This window comes from Ictalurus furcatus, chromosome 28 (assembly GCF_023375685.1).
Source record: "Ictalurus furcatus strain D&B chromosome 28, Billie_1.0, whole genome shotgun sequence".
In the NCBI taxonomy this organism is placed as follows: domain Eukaryota; kingdom Metazoa; phylum Chordata; class Actinopteri; order Siluriformes; family Ictaluridae; genus Ictalurus; species Ictalurus furcatus.
Window position 1 is genome coordinate 13,290,602 of NC_071282.1, and position 18,614 is coordinate 13,309,215.

Consider the following 18,614-nt stretch of genomic DNA (forward strand, 5'->3'; position numbering starts at 1 on the left):
CTGACTATACAGTTCACTGTTTTGAGGAGGTAAATACACATCACTCATCACAGTTAGCTTGCTGGATTGTCCACAAAAATGGTGTTTGTAGTTCAAACACACTGAGGTAAAGCTTGTGAGTTAAGTCGAACACAGCCTTTTTACTGCAGTCATGGAAATAGTCATGAATTTTAAACAGGACCACCTGCAGTACAGGAGCACTCGTTTGTGACAGCCAATGCGAAACTATATGTGAAGAAATTATAAGCTTGAAAGTGAAAGTGGTTTCGTCTTCGCGGAACTCTCGCACACGTCGTCTTTGCGCTGAGTATTCTTAATGCAGGCGGTTAGAAGAAGGGCAGTAAAACATGAGAACGTGGGCGGCATGCACAGACTTTTTCAAAGGATGGGTGCCAGGGGAAGTCTATTCTGTTCTGCCCCTTTTCTCTCTTCCTTCTTTATTCAATCTCCAAGCCTCAAACCCGGATCCTTAAGTTCTAGCAATCCAACGTCCAATTTGTATGTATGCTATCTATCCATCCATCTTCTATACTGCTTATCCTTTTCAGGGTCACGGAGAAACCTGGAGACTATCCCAGGGAGCATCGGGCACAAGGCAGGGTACACCCTGGACAGGGTGCCAATCTATCGCAGGGCATAATCACGTACACATTCACACACCCATTCATACACTACGGACACTTTGGACATGCCAATCAGCCTACCATGCATGTCTTTGGACTGGGGGAGGAAACCGGAGTACCCGGAGGAAACCCCTGCAACATGGGGAGAACATACAAGCTCCACACACACAAGGCCACGGTGGGAATCGAACCCCCGACCCTGGAGGTGTGAGGCAAACGTGATGTATGCTATCTAATCAGTGGTAAATGATAAATAAATGATCTCATGCTAGAATCTACCACTGAACTCTCCAATATCCTTGAGTATAACAGCTCAAATCAATCAGGATGCAAATTCTCCTTTATGGATGAAGGTACAGGTTTCCAATTCATTTGTGTGTTTCCAATTCACACAGATAATTTAAAACATGGCAAGATACAAGTAATAGACTTTAAAAAGGGTTGATATCAGACCACAGCATGCATAATATCTTAAGGTGTGTGTTGCACGTGTTGTGTGGTGTGTGTGTGTGTGTGTGTGTGTGTGTGTGTGCATGTGCACGCATCTCGCCAAATCTCCTCACTTCCAGCATGCTCATTTATATGTCACAGGAAGTCATTGAAGTGCCATACTGATTTAGAAGGACACAGAATGATGTGAATCCTCCACTGTCCCTTTTCTTTTCTGAAGCGGTAAAAAATGGGTTGAGGTCACCCACTGTGTCCGAATATAGCTCCTGCTAAATGCATTACCCCTGTGCTACCGCTAACTGGCCCACATTCGGCGCGTCTATGAGACAGACAGGCTGGTCAGCACTATTATAGACTGCACATATGTGTGTGTTAACATGGCCAAAACAGGGGCCAAAAACACAAGGAAAAACCTCCAATGCATAACAGACGAACCACATGGCAAGTTAGTGCTGTGTTATATTTAAGTACATGTCCGTGTGTACAAAATTAAACGCTCTGTCCACTACAAGTCAGGTCAGAACCAAAACATCTTTGGCTGGCAGGTTTCCATGCCAACCCGTAAGATGTTAGCGACTTCACGTAAACTATTCTAGGACACGTATTTGTCGCTGTCGAGTAGCACGGAGACGTCTTCTACAGACATGGACACACTCTACTTCTCTTTACATTCCGTAACTGAACGTGACGTAATGAAGGTGTTGCTTAATTTTCACGATTTATATTAACGCGCTCGTTCGAATGCGTTATTGTTTCTATAGTAAAAACTTACACAAGAATTCGTATGGCAAATGAACACATAAGGTGATGTTTAGTTAACGGTTTTGGAAGGAGTCTCCAGCGTCAGTGATTTGTAACAGTCAGAGGTCAAGTTTTTCGATGCTGAAACATCTTTGGATGAAGGGATTTTCTTTTTCCCTGTTACATGCCAAGCTTCAAGTGAGAGAACAAAAGAGACGCCGGTGTGAGAATGAGCGTTTACAAGAACTACCTCGTCTCGCAGACACCCGACAGCATTAAACAGGACAATAAATGGATCAAATGTGCAATGTGTTATTCATAAATTAATAAACAGTGTAATCCCTGGCAAGTTGCTGTGGTGTAAGTGGAATAAAACACTACAAGACCCGCTGTTGTTGGAAAAAACCTTCGGGATCGCTTTGTATCAGGCTTTAGTCTTTGATTATTTTCCTACAACAGCACGTCCTATTATGTTTTATTCCTTACTTATTCTAGAAAATTAGTACAAGTTGCTCTGACGTAAACAAGACACAACATTGTCTAGAAAACTACATAAGTATAAAAGTAGAAACACAGCTATAGTTTACTCAGAGTGTTACTGGTGTTGAGTCACATTATGCCAGACTGCCCCCACTGTTTTTATTTTGATGTTGCACCGTACAGATGCTCAGTATTCATTTCTCAGCAATCGGCTTACCTTTCTGAACCCTTGCGCCTCATGGTTGTTAAAATCCCCATACAGAGAATGGTGACGTTTTCCGAGCATGCTGGCATTCCCGTTGGTTATGGTACTGCGGCCCAGGTTTGCCATGTTCACAGTGTCTGACGTTCCCTTCTCCTTTTCAGGCTTCTCTTGCTCGGGATGTTCTGGTCCAGCTGGAGGTTCAGGTTCACCCACACTGGAGGCAGTTATAGGGGAGAAGTGCTGCAAGGGTTCAGGGGGTTCCGGTCTGGTGCATAGGTCATGCATCGCTCCCTTTCACTGCACGCTGAGTAAAGCAGGGGGGTCAATACTGCCACAGAAGGAGCACATTAACTAGCAAGGCAACAGGAATGCAGTGTCGGAGTTTCATTCAAGGCTGAGATGATTACGACGGTCGATGCTGAGATACAGACTTAAGAAACATCAACCCGTTCTCATTTTTTTCCTTCAACGTAAGTCGACGACGCAGAACAGAACAACATGAAAAGCAATAGGGGTTCTTTTTAAAAAAACAAGTGACCCAACATAGGCTGACTGGAGTTTGACGTAAAAGGATCAGCTCATACGCGATGCACATGCACAGCTTATTAGTTAAAGACTAACCTCCAGGAGTCACGTAGAAAAGCAAAAATGCACAGTCACAGTATGCAAGCGGTCAAGCTGGTGCTTATTCATAGAAAAGCAAGAACTGTATCACATTGGAGTGCAATAGCTCTTCTCTTACACTGTAATGGTAAAATGTACAGGGCTTAGCAGTCAACTGTGCAGTATGTCCTTCAGAAACATAGAAACTCAGGTGGTGTTACGTTGCTTACTGGGGTTTATGTCCGCGTGAGACAATTTAGTCCAAGTCAGGATACGTGTGCGTTACTGAAAAAAAATTCGGTCCTAAGGATGCAGTTCTAAAGCTGTCTGAAACACCAACGACATCTCTGTGCGCTCCCATTAGATGATGGTTCCTGCTGCTTCACAGGATCTTCACAGGATCTGTCAAAACATGCAGAATGCCTATTTAAACAAATGCTTTCTAAATAAGCTTCTCTATATTCATGTACATTTGTACATTATGTATCCTTCCTCTCCTCCTCTCTCTCTCTCTCTCTCTCTCTCTTAAATGCTCCTCTTCTGGAATCATGCCACATCAGGAAGAATGGAGAATAAGACGGAGCAGTCCTCTGCTGCTTCACTGCTGCCTAATCCGTGCTCTCCGAGACTACATTATATCCGAGAGGATCACAAGAGGAAGAAAGCTCGGCTGAAACCTGGCTGAAAATGCCAGTGTGTGTTTGTGTATCTATATGATAAAGAGGGAGAATGGGGGTGGGATGGCTGCATTCAGCTCACCAATTGCAAGCAGGCAGGCTCTGCGTCAGAGCCAATCACAACTGCGGAGAGAGCTGGTTTCCATGGAGATGACGCTGGAATGATGTTGGTGCCTATTGATTGCTGAAGAGGCAGCACGGTGGGCTATGGGACAGGCACACACGAGTGGACACACACACATACACACACTCCACAGACATTACCGTTCAGAGACAATCTTGCCAATGACGTATGGAGACGTGATCGCTGAATATCGCCGCAGGAAATGGACATAACAGGAAATTACATCATGTCATCAACCCCCAACAGACACATTACATCGCTTCACCAGGTTGTATACACACAAATAGAACTGCCACACAAAATTCACAATAAAACACAGTTAAATAAACATGACAGACAAGTGTGTGTGTGTGTCAAATAAATGAAGTTTATTAGATCTCAAATGCTTCTCAAGGATTCAACCGAATCGCAGACACCATCCTGTTAATTACTTTCCCAAACACACTCCAAGAGTTTAATTTCAGAGATATTAACTCCGACTTGTGTTTATTTTTATCTCTAGTGAGCACTGTGTGAGAGCAGTCAGTGTAATATTATGGTTCATCACATAATCTTCTAGTACATGTTATGGCGATAAACTAAAACTAATTAATAAATAAATTAATATTACATATTTATCTGTCGAGAGGGTGTAACTCTTACGTCCAGGAGCTTTAAATGAGCTGTTAGGTAATACGTTACTCATATCAGGTCATAAACGTATCATCACTATGTACATTATTCTGCATTTTGGAACACATAATGGTTTATATCTGCAAAATAAACATAAAAACAATCGAAAAATGAGATCCAAGGTGAAAAACCAGACGGTGTGGTATTAAAAACAGATACTCGGCTGCATTCGTTACTAACTCTGACCGCTTCGATGAAATGAAATTAATCGATTTGTATACGCTGGCTTCTACATACACAAGAGTGACCTACTCAGCATTAAGTGTAACAAAATATGCTCAAGTGGTGGGCTTGCAAAGTGAATGAAATGCACAGAACAACTTTATCCAAGCGTTTGATTTGATTCAGTTGGGGTTTGAGTCAAAAGAACAGCTCCTGGTAGACCTTCATCCATCCACCCACTCTTCAGCGATCTATAGAAACGGTGGATGGAGGCCAATTTTCTTTAACCACACACCATGTACAGGCTAAAATAAAACAGAACCCTAGCAGTGGGGGGAAAAAACCCCCAAAAAAGTACACAGGACTGATCTGCAGTTGGACTGCTCATTTCCAATTATAATTATGATGATTCAGATCATAAATTCATTTTATCTGCTTTTCTATTACAGAAAGAAAGCAAGGTCTTCAATCAACATTGAACGGTTGCCTATGTATTGCTGCTCTTCTGCAGGAGATAGAAAATGAGATGCAGAAATCATGTTTATAGCATCGGCTGTGTCAGAAAGCAGCTTGAGCTGAGGTTAAGGCCATATCCTTCAACGTACTGAGTAATAGGACTGACCTGTAATGTGTTAGACTGGGGAACTAGAGGAGGGCTTAAGGACGAAGTCATTCCCGAGGATGAGGAGAAAGAACCTGAGATGTATATCACTTGGATGAGAGGAATTTTTGCATAGACATTTAAATTCATACTTATATAGAATTAAGGGCAGGCCACAATATTAATATGATTAGATTCAGGGGAGTTAGGTGAACTAAAAAGTATGAGAGGGCACGAAAGAAAAGTGAAGGACAGAGAAAATTAGATGTGTCTCAGACTACATGGACAGACAGTTTATTTCAGGCTTGTCACTACAGTCTGAGTGATACGCCTTTATACGATGAGCAAAACCACCAGAACTGGTGCAGCTCCAAATCTCAAAATATCGCTCCTGCCACTCTGCTTACTGAAAAGTTGGTGAATTTAGGTTCAGTGAGGCTTCGTGTGACTGATAACCTACTCCTTTTCTTTTGGAATCCCACATTCTTTGACTTGTACATCATTTTCTCAAATCCCAAATGTTGCTTCCCAGCTGTCAGTTAATTTTATCCTCAGCTACCTGGAGTCTCATCTATCAAGTGCCGTGAGCAGAACAAGTACTAAATTTGTGCATAAGAGCCACCTGTACGCACCAGAAAACGGGTGCTTATCGCACCTGCATACGCAGAGCTGTATGCAATGGCCATTGAAAATCCCACACATTCTAAATTGATGTGCTTGGACTTGGCCATTTGTATAAAGAAACGCCCTCAAATTGCCATATATATATATTTACGACTTCCCTTTAAAAAGTGGCCTTGTGATGCTGCTTGTTTCAGCTGACGTGGAATATACCAAAAGGTCTTAGAAGATTAACTTTTACTGACAATGAAGTAAAGATACAGTGCATCCGGAAAGTATTCACAGCTCTTCACTTTTCCCACATTTTGTTATGTTACAGCCTTATTCCAAAATGGATTAAATTCATTATTTTCCTCAAAATTCTACAAACAATACCCCATAATGACAACGTGAAAGAAGTTTGTTTGAAATTTCTGCAAATTTATTAAAAATAAAAAACAAAAAAAGCACATGTACATAAGTATTCACAGCCTTTACTCAATACTTTGTTGAAGCACCTTTTTCACCAATTACAGCCTCAAGTCTTTTTGAGTATGATGCTACAAGCTTGGCACAGCCATTTTCAGATCTCTCCAGAGATGTTCAATCGGGTTCAAGTCTGGGCTCTGGCTGGGCCACTCAAGGGCATTCACCGACTTGTCCTATAGCCACTCCCTTGTTATCTTGTCTGTGTGCTTAGGCTCGTTGTCCTGTTGGACGATGAACCTTCGCCCCAGTCTGAGGTCCAGAGCGCTCTGGAGCAGGTTTTCATGAAGGATGTCTCTGTACATTGCTGCATTCATCTTTCTCTCGATCCTGACTAGTCTCCCAGTTCCTGCTGCTGAAAAACATCCCCACAGCACGATACTGCCACCACCATGCTTCACTGTAGGGATGGTATTGGCCAGGTGATGAGTGGTGCCTGGTTTCCTCCAGACATGACGCTTGCCATTCAGGCCAAAGAGTTCAATCTTTGTCTTGGTCTGAGAATCCTTCAGGTGCCTTGTGGCAAACTCCAGGCGGGCTGTCATGTGCCTTTTACTGAGGAGTGGCTTCCGTCTGGCCACTCTACCATACAGGCCTGATTGCTGGAGTACTGCAGAGATTGTTGTTCTTCTGGAAGGTTCTTCTCTCTCCACAGAGACACGCTGGAGCTCTGTCAGAGTGACCATCGGGTTTTTGGTCACCTCCCTGACTAAGGCCCATCTCCACTGATCGCTCAGTTTGGCCGGGCGGCCAGCTCTAGGAAGTGTCCTGCTGGTTCCAGATTTCTTCCATTTACGGATGATGGAGGCCACTGTACTCATTGGGACCTTCAATGCTGCAGAAATGTTTCTGTACCCTTCCCCAGATCTGTGCCTTGATACAATCCTGTATCGGAGGTCTACAGACAATTCCTTGGACTTCATGGCTTGGTTTGTGCTCTGACATGCATTGTTAACTGTGGGACCGTATATAGACAGGTGTGTGCCTTTCCAAATCATGTTCAATCAACTGAATTTACCACAGGTGGACTCCAATCAAGTTGTAGAAACATCTCAAGGATGATCAGTGGAAACAGGATGCACCTGAGCTCAATTCTGAGTGTCATGGCAAAGGCCGTGAATACTTATGTAAATATGTTTTTTTTTTTTTTTTTTTCATTTTTAATAAATTTGCAAAGATTTCAAACAAACTTCTTTCACGTTGTCATTATGGGGTATTGTTTGTAGAATTTTGAGGAAAATAATGAATGTAATCCATTTTGGAATAAGGCTGTAACATAACAAAATGTGGGAAAAGTGAAGCGCTGTGAATACTTTCCGGATCCACTGTACTGTTGGACAAAGTAGAGGAAAGTAAAAAATGTTTATTTTAACTACTTCAGTAGTTTATCTAACCCTTTCATGCACAAATTACTAAAAAAAATATAGAAAGATTCTTTAGATGTTTTGTTTTACTTAAAATTGCATGTCATATGAATTTTGACTTTCTTTAAATATAACAAGTTATAAAGTTTATAACAAGGTTTGTCCATGTGTTGAAATATCATGAGTAAAAACAAGAGATAACACATTATACCTGAAAAAAAAAAAAAGTTTATAAATGTCAAACGTGTATAACGTATAACTTATATATATATATATATATATATATATAAATTACAATAATGTTCTCAGGATGAAATCTTATATTTTCTTTACCTTAAATTGACACTTCATAAATGTGGACAAATGCAGGAAATGGCTAATAAATAAATGATAATGACTTAAAATCTATATTTCAGGAATATGTGTGCTCATTCTATTTCCCCAGTTACATTTAGAGACTCAAAAAACATTTCTGCTTCTATTGTTGGAAATGTAATGTATTGCAGTGTGAGCGATATGAATAAAGCTAAGTCATGTCATTATTCAACTCGTAGTTGGTTGGGAAACACCAGTCTCCAATTACTCTTTGAAATGTACCCGTAGCTAAAAGCCCTAGAACAGAGATCAACTAAAAATGCAGTGGGCAAACAAAATTGACGGATGATCCACTCCTCAGTCTCAGCATAGAATTTCCACTGGTGCTAAAAACATATTCCTTCCCTCCGCAAAGCTCCATGTGCCAAATCTTCAAACAAAGTATAATCCCAATCAATCTCTAAATGTGCCTTTTATACTAATTTTACTTTACATTCTGTCTGTCATCTGTCTGCATCTTGTGAGCACTGAAATCAGTAATTACACTCTCAATTATGCTGATGTAATAGACAGTATGTGAAATAAAAGCTCTGCATAGTTAATTTACCAGTTATTACACTTTTCTACCATACGTTCATGCATATGCATGGTCAGGACTGTGTGGAAATATAGGCACGCCCTCACATATAAGCAAAACTCGATAAATCCCATTTAATCCATAGAAGCACGGTTTACACACTACACTATATGTAGGCATGTTTGATAAATGAGGTCCATGGTTTCCATATCCCATCCAATTTCCATCCAATCACTTAGGACAATGCTAACTTTTGCTTAACAGAGCAATTAAATCTCACAACCTAACAAGGTGCATGAATTTCCATCACTATACACAGTATTGTAATGGTTTAACGTGAAACATAGCTGGGAATTTTCTCATGTCCAAGCAAACTGTCTGATCGATGTTCTTTGCATTACGTCTCCAGCTCACATTCAGATTATACCTATCCCAGAAAACCGCCGGAACATTCATGTACTGGGTTGGTACGCAATGGTACACAATACTGGCAAGTCTGTGTTTTGACTGTATGAGGACTGAAATGGAAATTGAAACAGCGTGACATACTTCCAGGTGAAACATCATATTTGGGCTGGAAGGACCTTTGTTTTATTCATCAGAATTTGATTGGCTTATGAAAAGAGCATGTGCCAAAACAAACATGGAATCAGATCTAGATGTGAAACTGCAGGTACTGTAACAGGAAAGAGCCATGGCTGCCCGTACTCTGTTTGAGACCTCACCAATAACAAAGGTCTATTTGGAGCATTTTTAGGAGGAAATTTAGCATGAATAACTACTTACCCAGCCATAAGTATTGCTTATGTCCCCCTGTCTAAGGATATCCGAAGACATTCGAGTTGGTGAGTGGATTTGATACGTTCATGCATATGTGCATTATTTTAAGATGTTTAGCAATTAATAAACAACCCATGAATAGAAACGATTTAGAATTATTTGCATATAAGAAATATAGGAAATATATGTGCATACTCTAGATTGACATTTAGGATTGAAATATTATGCACATCTTTATAAATGAGGCCCACATTCTTACTCAGTACCTTTTCAGGAGATAAATAAACCATCACATGCCAAATTTCCTGAAAGAACTAGTCAGGAAGTAAGGTGAGGAATGTGACCTCCAAAGCATGAACAGAAATCAAACTATGAATCATAAATACTGCCTTGTTTTCAGTTTACCACTCATACCAAGCTTTCAGCAGCTCCGTTATATTTCTTTCCTTCAAGGACAGGAGCAATAAAAAAAGGACTAAAGACTGCGAAACAAAGGAAGACAGCAAACAGTGACTTGAATTAGACAGAAGCAGTTTTCTGCCAAAAGAAAAAGCCTGTATGATAAAAGAGAGAAGAATCTTTGACTGCCAAAAAAAGCAAGAAAAATACTAGGTTCAGAGGCATGCAATGCAAATTTCAGTGCACTTCAAAGAACCAGCTAATCTCATACATGCTCTGACATACAATTTTGGCAATATCATAGTAAGAACCCCCCCCCTCCCCCACCAGAAATGCTGTATTTTTTTCAAAGGCAATACACTAAACCCCTATTTAAAAGATTATGTGATTTTTCCCAAGGAGAAGCTGCAATAATGTAATTGTGGGCAAGCGCCATGTCTCCAAAAAGCAGGAAAGGAAAACATTCATCTTCAAGTAGTAGTTATAGTTTCTGCTTTTGTGCACAGAGAAAGGAGGAAACGATTTGTGAAATTGCTTCAAAATCCAGATCAAATTTGGGTTTAATCAATAATTGAACACTTCTTCAACCACTGCCTCATGCCAAGTTTTGGAGATGATAGAGGGAGGGGGCTCCCAGGCATGACCTAGTTATGCCACCATTCGCACCATCTCCCCAAAATAAAAAGACACTCCCAAGTCCTGACAAACCAAACACTAGAGGGATTGAGACTTCAAATGGATCCTGAATAATGCTTCCCAGTATGCAAAACACCTCGACAGACAAGACAACTACATCTGCCTGCCTCAATCTGACACAACTCAGACGGGAATTTGTGATGTGAGGTAAACAAAACAAGCTGAATGGAACTTTAAGGCAATTATAGTCAATCAAAAGAGAAAGGCGGGGAAAAAAGAGAACAACTTTTATACAGATTAACATTTTAGTTGCACACCTTCTTAATAGAATAATAGATTTGAGACAACAAAAACGCTATCAATAAAAACAAAAAAAGAGAGAGACTGCTGACACAAAGTTAGTCAAGATCCTTTACTATGCCATGCCAGTTTTGCAGTGTGTAATAAAAGTCTCCTCCATGATGAAACTCTTAAATCTGGATGGCTATAGATTAACATGGGATGATTTTTCTAACAGCTTTCTATGATGACATCATTGTATTAAGAATGTATGTACTGTATATGCGACAGAAAAGGGAGATCACTATTTCAGATCCCAACGATGCTACAGCTATTCACGGCCTGGGAGTCCAAGAGAGCAAAATTGGCTGTGCTCTCTTGGTCGAAGGGATGGTGTTATTCTTTCCCATGTCAATCAGAGAGACACTAATCAATCACAGACGCCTGTGAGCTCATGTATGCGGAAAAGGGCGGATATCAGTTTCCCATGAGTGTGTTCTGCTGCTTTGTAATGTAGCATGATCAGCAGTTTGCCATCGCATCTGTTTATGTGTCTCATGCTAACCTTTACTTTCCACAGTTGGTAACTGTAGGCTGATAGGGGAGAGCTAATTAGTGGGTGGGAACTTGCAAACAACCAAATTGAAGGGGGGGGGGGGTTCATATAACTAAAGTGTATGTGAAATGGCTCCATATTAATTTCTGTAGCTATTACTAGGATGGCTAATTTAATTACCTTTATTTTCTTTTTCCTTCTAATGTGCTTCCAGTAAAGCCCATTAAAACAACAACTACATTTTTTACAGACTACTACAGAACTATTGATTTTATAGAACAATGTCAAATCACCAGGTAGCCCCGGTAAGAAATTAAATTAGCCCAGATTCCCAAGTAAAATGAATCACATCCAAATAGAGCTAATGAGGACTAAACTGTGCACTTCGGTTTTCTAAACTGAAACACTGAAACACTGATCGCTCTTTCTTCCTTCTTTTCACTTTCTTTCTCGAACACGGGCAAAATGCCACACTGTATTTTCATCTCCTCCTGAGATCGTAGCATCAGAATGGTGCATTTTAACATCGCAGCTCAGCAGCAGGCCACATTTCAGTCAAGATTAAAGAGAACACATTAATACTCAATCCACACCAAGCTCCACATCCAAGCACATCACAAGAACTTTCATCACTGAACGTTCACATATTTTAAAAACCGTGTGATAAGCCAAACACACACTTGCATGCAAAGATGCATGCACATAAACTAAAAGCTGGAGCTGTCCTTCATTCACTGAAGGTGTGTAAAAAATGAAGTCTTAACTTAAAAACACAAACGTGACAAATCCATTTGACAGCACAGCTGCAGCACAAGTCTATGACGCCTCCATTACCCATTCTGACAGCTATACCAGATGCCACCTAACACACACACACACACACACACACACACACAAATAATACACTGACTACTGCTACATGACCATCAGTAATATATTAATGAGAGATTACTGGTTCACCCTCAAAAATCATATTTCATATATGAACTTGAGTAATGGATTAATCAAGCAGTCATATTTTAAACTAGGTAATAAATTAGTAACATACTACAACAAAACTCAGACATTTCAAATCAAATCATACCAAATCGCCCAGCCTTAAACTGATCATCTTTAGCCTGACACAAATTTTTAAAAGGGTCTGTGGGGTTATTTTATGTTATATTGTGAATCCATGCTGCTGTCACTTCCGGCATTGTAGCAGTATATATAAGTAAATCTAAGGATGCCAATACTTTCATTTTCTTGAAAACGGAGACGGTGTATTTCAGATCATGTTAAAGCACACACAAAAAAATACAAGCAGTCACTTCTTTCTGTGGCTGAATCTCAAATACCGTATTGAGAATATACTGTAGTGTACTATGAATGTAGACTCTACAACACCACTTAAGTTATACCATATGTAGAAGTGAGCATATATATTAAATATATGGAAGTCAATGAGGTCGTTGCCTAATCTGAAGAGATCAGGACAAATAACAAATGAACGTGAATCATTTAAAATGAGGATTTTTGCCTCCTTGTGATTTTCTGCTTGTAAGAGACTTTTTAAAATATAATTTTTTACTTCCCATGGTTTATACACTGATTTTTACAATTATGAAGATGTTTAATGTTGCATAATAAAAAATACTGTGATGTTTCTGTTATTAAACTAATTATGTTAAGTAAAGCAAAAATAACTTCATGCACATTAATGCACCGATTAACATTAGTTAACTCAATATACTAAGCACCCAATTACTCGTTTTAATGTGTTTTTGTTTATTTGACTACAAAATTGCTTAAAAAGCCCCTCATTAGTCTGTAGTGTGTTTTGTGATGTGAACTGCTTCAGGTTTTTTTTTTTTAACTCCTGTTATATTTCTTCACGTGCAATGAATAGCCTGAATATTGGGGTAGAATTCAGTTGCTTTATATCACTTTATCCCATAATACGGCCCAAAACAAATAATAATCAGATTACTAGTGTTGATGCAAAGGCACTGACTTTAATGGGTCATAATCATTATTATGTACGTACAACAATGGGTGAAGCAATCAGAGCTGATGTGTTAGACAATATGACTATTAATGAGCTGAAAACTTCATGTACTCTAGCCTTCTGTAACAACAGATACAGCCTGGTGCGATCCCATTGCCTTCTATAACAAAGCACTCACTCAGTACGTTTACATGGACAACATCCAGCCATCTTCTATAGCGCTTTATCCTTTTCAGGGTCACGGGGAAACCTGGAGCCTATCCCAGGGAGCATCGGGGCACAATCACATCACAGGGCACAATCACATACACATTCACACACTACGGACATGCCAATCAGCCAATCAGCCTATGTCTTTGGACTGGGGAGGAAACCGGAGTACCCAGAGGAAACCCCCGCAGCACAGGGAGAACATGCAAACTCCGCACACACGGGGCCACGGTGGTAATCGAACCCCCGACCCTGGAGCTTGAGGTGAACGTGCTTATCACTAAGCCACCGTGCGCCCCTACATGGACAACAATAATCCGATATTAACCCGATTAAGACGATACTCTGATTAAGTAAACACAAGTCGAATTAAGACATGTAGAGTATTCCTGTTTTAGTCGCATTATCGATGTGCATTACAGACATGTACACACCTTAATCACAATATTGTCTTATTCAGAATAAGGTCAATAATTAGATTATTGCTGCCCATGTAATCATCACAAGTCTCACATCATTAGCGGTCTATAAACCAAAACATTTCTACATTATTTTCAGCATAAAGCACCATTTTTCACCAGTTCTCTCTCTGAAATCATTTAAAATGTCTGTTGTTGTGTCTTCATTAAAACGGTGATGAAAAACTCAATCCATCAATGGCACAAGGGCCAGAAAAGCTTGAGGGTAGAAACAAGAGATGACCTGCTACATAATTGCTACTGAATTAAGTTTTCTTTCCTACTATGGGATTAATACCAGGTGCTTGAGGAGGTTTTCTGAGTTTTGGCCAATAAAACAACAATACTTTCACTAGCCTGTAAAGCCTATTTACATCCTAGCCATTATAAAGACTTATTTTAACTGGAACTGCCCTACTTACAAGTAACAATAGCGCCTGGTGAAAGAGAGCTGTGTCTAGGAAATAATTCCTCCATATTCAGAGAGTCATTGTTAAAGTATGATTTATTCACTTTTCCTTCTTTTTTTTCTTCTTTTTTCTTTTTAATTCTGGTGAATCTTAATTCCTACGTCTTGTTGCTATTCAAAAATATCTATTTTTATATGAACAAAATCTGAATAACAAACCAATAGCAAAAACATTACAGCTTATTCTTTTTAGGATTAACAGTGAAAACACTGGAGTTTAACCTTATTATATTATGTATAGTTGGCGTCTCTAAAAATTCTCTTTGAAAACAATAGTAAAATTTAAAATTGATTAAAATGGCCTGTTTGCAGATTACAGACCAGCGGAAGTGTGTTTGAGCTCACATATTGGTTTTAACAATAGTTTTACAATTGTGTCTTTCCTCTCAATTTTCTGTCAGCTTACCTTATGTTAGCTATCTAACTAGCATTAGCAGCGAAGGAGTGAAATATTGCAGTGAAATATTTATTATACGGCTTAAAAATCCTGTCAGAAATCTTGTCAGGTTAGCTCATGTTAGCTAGCTGGCTAGCTTTAGGAGTGAAGATTAGGAATTATGAGTGTTATTTTAAAATCCTGTCAGAAAATTTGTCAGGTTAGCTCATGTTAGCTAGCTGATTAGTGTTAGCAGTGAAATGGTCTAAAATCCTATCATAAATCATGCCATGTTAGCTCATGTTAGTTAGATGACTATTCATGTGCAGACAACTTTCTTTGCTGAGACAGAAGTGCCTGGTATAGTTAATTATTCCTATATACGGCTTTGACTAGAAGTCATAATTTTACCTAAAATAAACCCAGATACACATTATTTTCTATTCCATTTTACATATCTCTTATTTGAATACCTGATGTGTGAATGAATACTTGGTGGAGTTTGGTTATGAGGAACTTTCCATCAGTACTTGGTGCTTACAAACCACCAATTTTTCTCTCTCCTAAATTCCACAGTGAAACTATACTTTCAATAGTGTATTACTGTATATGTCAATAAAAAAGCCAAGAGAAACTGGTCTTTGATGATGCTAACAATATCCACCATCTTTTAAAGGGCTACACTATGGACCAGAGGTACATGTGTTTTTCAAAGCACCAAATTTATGGCTTGGGACTGAACTAGCGACACAGGGGTGCAGTCTGCCGTCTTTTCCAGAACAATGACATGGCTTGTTATTCCTTGGCCCGTATGCTCTGGCAGTGATGAATTATTCAACAATACGAGCAAAGAGGTAGAACAGCACCAACACACGAATGCTCTGGACTCCACATACATATGTCTAGGGTAACTGATTAAAATATCTAAGGACCTCTTCTTTAGAGGTTGATGATCTCCTTTAGATCAAGCGCACATCCCCACATCCCTTTCCTCCATTGATTTTCAGCTGTTTTTATTATAATATCAGAAGCACTCCAACATATATCTTAATTTTTGGGCTGCATGGTGCTATTTTGCGCTACAATGACAACTAGGTGATGGAGCGGAGACATCTATTCAAGTTGATGTGGTCAGCAAGTGGAAACTCAGCAGGTCAAACTAGAGCTACGGAAGGCATTTCTGTTTTTGGGTACAGAAACTCAAGGTAACAGAGTGCACTGGGAATACATGAAGTCTCTTTCTTCACTAAGCTAAAAATACCTACCAGCTGCCATTACAAAATGTTCTTTGATTAATCCCCGAAAATGGGATATGGGTGTTATTGCTACCACGTTCTGGCTCCATGCTTTGTTTCCACTGTGGGTTTTTTTTAAAGTTTAATTGGAAATGGAATCTACCGATGCACCAGTCTATCAGGTTTCATGAACAGCACAAAAACTCCCCACACACAGCATCTCACAGCAAGACACGCTCTTGTTGCTAAGTAACCAGCCTTTCAAAAAAAAAAAAAAGAAGAACCAGGCAGAATACCAGAACTTACCATGTCTTCCATGTTGTCCTCTGAACATCTGGAAGGAGACAACTTTTCCAGAGATGGATCAGAACTCTGGAGTGCCCAACCCACATCAGGTAAAGTCTCAGAAAAATCCCCCTTGTTGCTCTTTTCTTCCACTGGCGAAGAACCGAGGGGGCTTTTCCCAGAATCCTCCTTTTCAGATGAGCTTTCCAACCCCTGTTTGCTCTTTTTCATAGGTGGACGGTTCTGAGAATCTGAGTAGTAATGTGTTACGAATTGCTTTCTCTCCTTGAAGGACTCAGGGATATCCTGGCTCTTAGAGTTCTTTGACCTCCACTTAGCCGGCCCTTTTGTAATTTTGTCCTTCTTGTCTTCTACTAAAGGATGCCCATGTACTTCTAGCAAGTGGCACAGGAAGTAGCTCTTCTCCACCTCCACTTCCTCCAAGAGGCGCTGCAGAAGCCCGGCCTGCTCCTTGTCTGCCTCCCCATGGAGAGTCTTCAGCAGCTCCTCCAGTTTACGGTATGTTGCCCCATTGCCTTTACACCCCGAGTCAATTCCTGCCCACTTCTTGCCTGCTTTCGTTGTCCTGCCTGGTCTTATGATGCCATCAATCTCGTCGGCCAGCCTTTGGCGCAGTTCACCAGCTTGCTTGAGGTTATCGTGGTCAAGGTGCTGGTGCTCCAACCAGGTCCAGGGCAGCTCCAGGGCCTTTTCCTTCTCACATCCAGGACCAAGAACAGGTTGGGATGGGGTTTCAAGCCTGCTGTGGCAAGGCGAGACTTTCTTGGACTCCTTTTTCGAAAGTGAAGGACTCCTTGATTTTTTGAAGAAGAGATATTGGTGGTTACTGTCAGCTTCATCCTTGCCCATAGTGATATGATGTTATTTTTATGGAGGTAGAAGAGACGGAGAGAAAAAAAGGCCTGGTCAGGCCCGGGTAGAAGGCATGCGCTAGGGAAGGATGAATGGTGAAGACATGCAACGGTGAAGAAATGCATTCATGCAGGATATCGGCATTCACAAGCATGCATTGAAAAATCTACTCCGAACGGCCACTGAAATGAGGAAAGATGAGCACAGGTGAGAATGCCATGCAGAAATGAAGTTGATTAAATGAATTGAGACAATACAATCAGGAGGTCAACTGAGGTTTTACAGAGAATGTCAGAGTATTTTCAGTGAGTAAAAGTGACTAACCACACTTCCTGTAACTGAAAAAGTCATTACTGAAAAGAGGCCAGGAAGCTGTTTCCATTCTTTCTGCTTTAGCAAGCAGTAATGTTCACACTAATGGTCTCAGTTAGACTCTGTAACTGGGACCAACACCCAGCATGCAGTGATTATCAGTACTTTTATTAAACTGACAAACTATCCAACAAATCACTGCGTTTTAAAGCATCCCTGAACATGGAATTCAAATGTTTATTCAAATGATTACTTGTTATTTTAATGTCCACGAAACTACTAAACTACAACTTTTACCCTCATTAATAACATCAGGACCTATGTATATATATGAATGATTTTTGTTCTGTGATAACAAATTGGACCAAAACATGAAACTATACATCCGAGACGAGTTAAAACTTTAAAAATGTGTCTCTGAATTCAGGTTTCATTATTATTAGTCTATTCTATCACCAAAATGTGAATTTTACATCAGATTTGAACTTGATCCTGAATTAAATCACTGAAGTAGATTTAATTAAATTAGTCATAAAAAGCAGAACTTTTCAGATGTAAACAACTCATTCAGTTGCCTCTGTCATACCCTCTAATCTGCTATTCAGCCCGTTATACGGCAGATCAAACGTTTATTTCTCCTACCCGTATTCAGACAAGCCCCGCCTCCTATTTGCTGATTGGCTAGAATTAACACATTGTCCAATAGACGATCTGCTTGGGAGGATGAACTCGGAGTCAAACCTACACCCGAAGCGGGATTTGTTGGAATTGTCAGGATATAGTCGGAATACGGGTAGGACAAAAACAACGTTGAGGTTTCCGCGACTCTTTAAATGTACAACGCCAGAGTTCAGGCGCAGCCTGTGTACAGTTTAGTAGTTATCATCATTCAGGTACATGCCTTCTTTTTAGTTAGTAGTTTTCGAAGGTGGTGTTTGTTGTGTTTTAATGCATTTCCAGCTAAAAGATGAGCACCGAACAAACGCTTACCTCTGACACAAAAGTCCAGCAGCTCCTTAAATTATTCCCCGGGGTTTAACTGGCCGCAGATTAAGGGTTTATATCAATGCACACAAACC

General features: G+C 40.1%; 1 protein-coding gene across 1 annotated transcript in view; it reads right to left on the bottom strand.

Annotated features, from left to right (window-relative positions):
• The window catches only part of LOC128603298 (peripheral-type benzodiazepine receptor-associated protein 1), a 118,152-nt gene extending 99,538 nt beyond the window's left edge, over nucleotides 1–18,614 (bottom strand). Inside the window, exons 1-2 of the mRNA XM_053617608.1 lie at nucleotides 18,526–18,614; nucleotides 16,372–17,164 (exon numbers count right to left, since the gene is read on the bottom strand). Coding sequence (XP_053473583.1) covers nucleotides 16,372–16,581 — 210 coding nt within the window. The 5' untranslated portion in view covers nucleotides 16,582–17,164; nucleotides 18,526–18,614. The remainder of the gene's footprint in view (nucleotides 1–16,371; nucleotides 17,165–18,525) is intronic.